Below are 6,557 nucleotides of genomic sequence, written 5' to 3' on the forward strand. Positions count from 1 at the left end.
TTAGGGTCGTTAAATCATGACTGATAGGGTCTCTTAGTATAGCTATCTGTAGCACATTCTTTTCTATAAAGGCAAAACAGTCTCAAAATAATGTGAAGGCTTTATTCTGACCTCTCAATAATTTCAAGGCATAATTATTGTTAACTATTATTAACTATTTCTAACGATATTCATCTTTGATTTGTCTTTATTATTTTGCTCTTGTAATAACATTTGTCCAAATATTAAAGTTAAAAGGCGTTAGAGTCGTATTCGGATCATAACATAAACAAAACTTTAGCAACAGCAATGAATGATGAGTAGAACGATGTATGGCAACACCTTAAAGGTGTTACCATAAAAATCAAGCGTAAACATTGAATCTCAGTCTATATTAAGTTTACACACGCACACTACAGTTGTAAAAGTGAGCCGCAGATGTAAATATGATTTTATTGGGTCACTACGAATACGTTATGGCGTCGTAAACCGATAACACTATAAATCCGCTTCATCAGATAAGTCGATGGTCCCTACGTAAATGATCGTAAGTTTAAAACGCTATATTTTCCAAAAAATCTTTAAACATTACGATTATTTACGAGTCATTAATGAACGATAGATAACTAAAATCAGCAATTTTACTTTCTAATTTTACACAGAAATTTTTATTTATCAATTTACTTAAAAAACATAAGACAAGGTGTAAATCGCAAAATTATGGATTACGATAGTCTATGGTAGAGCCGTCAATGTATGTTTACGTGACATGATTTGGTAGATTTGGTTTTATTTTTATGTAAACAGACGAATGACAAAATTAATAAATAGCAAATGTTTACGTCAAAAGCCAATTTAAAGTTAGGAATCATGAACACTTAAGATATAAATTCAAGGACAAAGAAGCAATCAATTCCCTTAAGCGATTTAACTCAAGAGAGTAAAGGGCTCATCGAGTCGCCCCAGTTGTTCTACATTTGATTATAACCGGTACATAGTTACAATTATACATATCAAACATTAATGTAACTTTTAATTTGTATTTAAACTAGTTATTTCAGTACAAATATTAATAACTTCTATTATAAAGTCTGTAAATTTTTTCTGTACAATATGATTCAGACTTTTATTATTCGGTTTTACGTCAATTGGATTTTTTTTTAAATTAATAAGGCCTGTAATTTGCTTGGCTTCAATGCTGTTTACAATTTACCTATTTACGTTATTAAGGAAATTCTTGCACGTACAAACTTTAATAAAAACCTATTCTTGCCTTGACAAGTCCGGAGTCGTTTTATTAAATTATTCTTCTTAATTATGATATCACGAAGTTGTAATTTTAAATTCAGGAACAGTTTGTTCAAAGTAATGTTAGTACAAAAGATTCGCCGCGGTTAAAGGTCGATACAGTTAAGTGGAAATGTTAATTACGTTATTATTAATGTGAAAATATTGTAAACAAATGCAATTAATCGATTATTATAATGTTTGTTTGTCATATGTTTGTTTTACAGAAACAATTATGAACAGCATTATAGATATACATTACACTCCCGTATAACACTCTCTCTCGAATTCCGGAACCTCATATAATGCGGGAATTACCCCCATAACGCAATAATCTCATTAAATTTTAAAAGAACCCCCTTATAACGCGACTTGTATTTGTCCTTTTGAAAAACGTGTTATACGGGGGATTCCAATAACGCGGAACTCAACCGCGGAAACAAAAGACGTTACGAGTTACATATTACATTCTGGTAATTGTTTATCGGTCTACTTGCTCACTGTTTCAATGTTAATTTAAAATTACTGTTTGCGCAAAATTAAAGGTGATGTAATTTACGATTGTATAATTACAAATACTTATTACTTTATCTCGGATTTTATCAATGCCTTGATATGTGCAAGTGTGATAAAGCAATCGTAAGAAACAAACGATATCGCGATGAATCAGTCGCAACTATTCCTGTTTGTTTACACGAATACATGAACACACCCACCTTTCACTCAGTCATTCACTAACTAAATTCTATAATACGCATCATTTACACATTTCCGTCGCCCACGGGTACGCATCTAATGCAGTAATGATCGCCCACATTGACTTCTATCCATGTCACGTTATAACTCATTTTTAATCAAAAATTTATTACTAACATACATTTGTAATTGTAGATGAGAAATGCTTCGTTAATTGAAATTAGGTTACATTTTACGATTAAGTTATGATGTTCTATTAAATGAGAGCTTCTTAGCCGGTTTTATACACGATTTACTAACTTTGATTTGGACACACTTTAAGTTTTTACCGCTTTCTTTTGAAATCTAATTATGAACACATATTTGAGCTCTCAGGGATACCAACTTAATCATTTAATGCACTGTCCATTTAAGTGTTACAAAAAAAAAATTGTCTAATTATTTAAACCTACAATAGAATCAACAATTCGCGTTAATTTGAGTATTTAAATAGTCCACGTCATTGATTTTTTCTTAATTTTCCTCAATGTCACCTTGAAATCTAGTTTTTTCGATAATTCCAGTTAATAAATCGTCGATTTAAACGAAATTCTCAATACCTTTCCACCAAAATGTGACTCACGAAGCTAAAACCGGTACAAGCTTATTAGCGGTGCGCTAACAAACTAAATCGTTGTGATTCCAGGAAGACGAACCGGCTCGCAGAGGCCCTCAACATATTCGACACGATCGTCAACAACGTCAACTTCAAAGGAATATCGATCATTCTTTTTTTGAACAAGTCTGATCTACTCGCGAAGAAAGTCGCCAGCAAGGAGACTGATATACGCTGGTACTACCCCCAGTTCACCGGAGACCCTCACAATCTACAGGATGTTCAGATGTTCATCCTCAACATGTTCGCCAACGTCCGGCGCGAGCCGAAGACCACCCTCTACCACCATTTCACCACAGCCATCGATACGCACAACATAGAGGTCGTGTTCAACTCCGTCAAGGATACGATACTCAACCGCAACCTTGAGTCGCTAATGTTGCAGTGACGGTGTGATATTAAGTGCACGTGCACTCGATATATCGATTGTGATACGTTTTGGGCAATATTGAGTTGTAAGCAATATCGATATTCCATGCACAGCGATTTAAATACAACGATCCTAAGGATATAATCAATGGTAGTTTTAATTAAAGTACAATTTATCTTGCATCAAAGAGATAAAAAGAAACAGAATGGTTATACCTTATTATTAAGGTCCGTTATAAAACGTTTGTTTATGAATTTGAAGCGTACCATGGATTGTTTTATTTAAATCTGTATGGACAAAGGGGTGCGTATTAAAAGACAGTAATGTGATGTTTGTATGGCCTTCAGTTGGCCTATGACGTGGGAATTGCATTCGTCAGCCGAGCGCTGCGTTCGGCGACGTATATGTAGTCATATTGTAATAAAATTTTATATATCAGTATATTTATGACCAAAAAAATGTAGATTTTGCACTTATATAATTAGAAATCATTTTCTTTTGGATAGTTTTATGTGTGTTACGCTGTTTGACATACGGACAAGGGACTAGTAATAATTCGGTTATGCAGTATACTCTTGTAGGAATAGAAATTGTCATGTAATCGATAATCGTATTTTGCTTAGAGGGAATTCAATACCAACGAAGTTAATTCGTATTGTTCAAATTTAATCTCTAATTTGTAGAGATCAGAGCTGATTTTTGTTTAAAAATTTTTGCAAGACAAAAGTGCCAAGATAGATCTGGTGAAGTACCGTTCATAGATGTATGAACTTGCTCAGATACTCAAAAAGAAGTACAGAATGTAAAAATCCCTTTAGGGAGTAAAAGTGTACATATGAATACCACGTACTGTGATTTTTTAAATTATTAGGCATGATAATTAGCATCAAAGTCACTTAATATAACAAAAATCGTGATGTAAAAAATACAAAAAAAAAAAATACGAAGTAGAAGTCTTTTCTACCACTGCCAGTTTACTTTTTTAATTTTTTTTGTAACTTTGCAATCTAACACTCCATGTGTTAAATTGTAATTGTACAATCATTTCCGTTGTCAAACGTGTCATTTGCATCTGCGGAATTCCGTCCCTTGACATACTTCTCAGTAAACTCATTAGGATGTCATAAGTCCCATTCACATGAAAGTAATGCGTCATTTTGTACGAAACCACTTAAGGCATGTTCACACATTTTCTCTTCAAATGTGCGTTTTTTTTTCATTTATATTGGGCACAAATTTTTTCTTCGTTACGTTCAAACTTTTTGTATTTCTATATTTTCCTATAATGCAACGATCTGAAATGAAAAAAATTGAATAGTGCATAATTTTCATAATAATAATTATACTCATTTAGATTTTTAAGTGAAATAAGCTTTAGTATATTTATTTATAAAACATGAAATGGTCTTGTCATGGAAAATCTTGTGTTTATTGATAAGTTTTTTAAGATAGATTGTTCTATTTATTATGTGTACATTTTATAAAGGGTTTATTAGAGGCTATCATTTGTAAATACCTCTTAATTTAAAAAAAAATATTCACGGTGTTTTTTTTAGATTTTTTTATTATCTGTGTATAGTTTATCGTTTAAGTGTGACATAATTTTGGTAAAATGACCATTTTAACACCATACTCCAATATTTTTTGTAATTTTTTTTCGTTTCTCCTTCAGGAAGTAGAATCGAGTATGTTGTGTTATTTGTATTGATTCTGGAACAGTGATATATTTATTGCATTTAGTAGTGCCATCAAACAATGGTACATTTAAAAAAATGTTGCCAAGAAAAACTGCACTCAAAAAATACTTTTTCGCTCACTTGCACATATTTTGCACCTCAGTTGCTATTTTTTTGTATGCTCAATACTTTTTATGAATTATTAAATTTTATAGATTTTTCTTAAATGACAATTTCGAACTTTTTAATGCACCTTTTTTAATGATTTTAAAATGAATAGGTCTTAATGTTTTATATTCCTTCTATTTCTTTTGTTATAAACTTTGTATGATTTTGCAGTTGCGTTGAATTTTGTCTCTTGTGTATTGGAGTGTATAAAGTGTAGCGAAGCCTTTATGTTTTTCAAGTTTAAACCACTTTTCATATGAACTATGGACAAAAAATTATAAATAATTGTCCATTATAAGTAACATTTAATAATTTCCTATGTATTTTTTGTAGTACAAAGTAGTAAAAAATTGTTTGTGACAATTTTCTATACATGTTAATTTCTGTTTTATTTGTAGTTTTCAGTTTAATTTGTAAATTCTATGAACATAACACATATTTTTTAACTGAATTCCTGACAAAAAGCAAGGTTTTTAATTTCCCAATATGCGTTGTTATTGTTCTAGGAATTACAATACGTTGTTTCGAGGTTATTTTCATATTTTTCATTGCTGCGATTTGCAAGAATTAAATGTTACGCAATAATAAGCTCAAACAACAATTGATAATACTCCATAATGCAATAAAATTGTTAATGTTTTTAGTACATATTTCTTATTTATGTATAAGTATAATAATTATTTTATATTCTTTTTCTGTGGATCTGTACTTTGTTCAATTTGGTATGAGATTTTATGTGAACTTTTAAACCTACCGAATTATATATTAAATTACATTTCCATAATTATATTTTAAAAAATCTACATTCTATCTATTCAATCTAATAAACATTCAAAAGAAAAAAAACTTTTAGAACATGCAATATTTTATTTTCACAAAATACTTCTAGAGAACATCATGTTGAAATAATTTTATGATTAGAATACATAAGGTCTCAAACGAAATATAAAAAAATCATAATTGAGCGAATATCAACTTTATCTCAAGTGTGTAGGGTGCATTGTTGGGCGATGTGAGGACGTGGAACAGCGTGGACTAGTGTAGTGTAGTGAGCAATATTGGTCTCAATGTAGCGACTAAGTCGGGCAATGTGATAGACCGCTGTTATGCGTCGGTTACGTGGAATATACTAAAAATGTGCATATTTATTTACTTTTTGTACGTTTGATCGGCAGCTACATTCCAATAAACGGTGTTAAAGTCTGAAATCTCGTATTTATTTGACACCTGTCATGGTTTGGTATTTTTTTTTGTAAACTGGCAACACTACAAATAATCTGTTAAAAATAATCATACCAGTGCACTTTAATTAGAAATGCAATCATTAAATACGTATATGAACTTTTTAATTCATGTGCCTTACAAGTGCCTGCTTTTTAAATTGGAATTGACAATTTTTTACTTAAAACAACAATTTTTAACCAATATACACTATGAATTTTCATGACATTGATGATGTGTGTGACACAAACAGTAATAACCCTTGACAAATGTTGCCATTTAAAAATATACAAGAAAAATTTGGTATGTTTGTAAAATAATATGAGCATATTCCATGGAACCGAGGTAGTTGTAAAGCTTTAGAGTGCCAATGTACATAGTATGTACCAACGCTTTTTGTATGTTGAATTGTCTAGATTTGACTTATATGTGGATTTCTCAGAATGTAATCTTCTGAGTAAAAAAATGTACTGTGGATTAATTTTAGTTGTATATTACTAGATGT

The 6,557-nt window shown here is 30.9% G+C and overlaps 1 protein-coding gene across 1 annotated transcript in view; it reads left to right on the plus strand.

The window, feature by feature from the left end:
- LOC106109104 (guanine nucleotide-binding protein subunit alpha homolog) overlaps nucleotides 1–4,303 on the plus strand; it is a 19,785-nt gene extending 15,482 nt beyond the window's left edge. Inside the window, exon 3 of the mRNA XM_013290506.1 lies at nucleotides 2,613–4,303. Within this exon, the coding sequence (XP_013145960.1) occupies nucleotides 2,613–3,005 (393 nt within the window). The 3' untranslated portion in view covers nucleotides 3,006–4,303. The remainder of the gene's footprint in view (nucleotides 1–2,612) is intronic.
- The last annotated feature ends 2,254 nt before the right edge of the window (nucleotides 4,304–6,557 follow it).

This window comes from Papilio polytes, unplaced genomic scaffold (genome assembly GCF_000836215.1).
Source record: "Papilio polytes unplaced genomic scaffold, Ppol_1.0 DF821289.1, whole genome shotgun sequence".
Lineage (NCBI taxonomy): Eukaryota > Metazoa > Arthropoda > Insecta > Lepidoptera > Papilionidae > Papilio > Papilio polytes.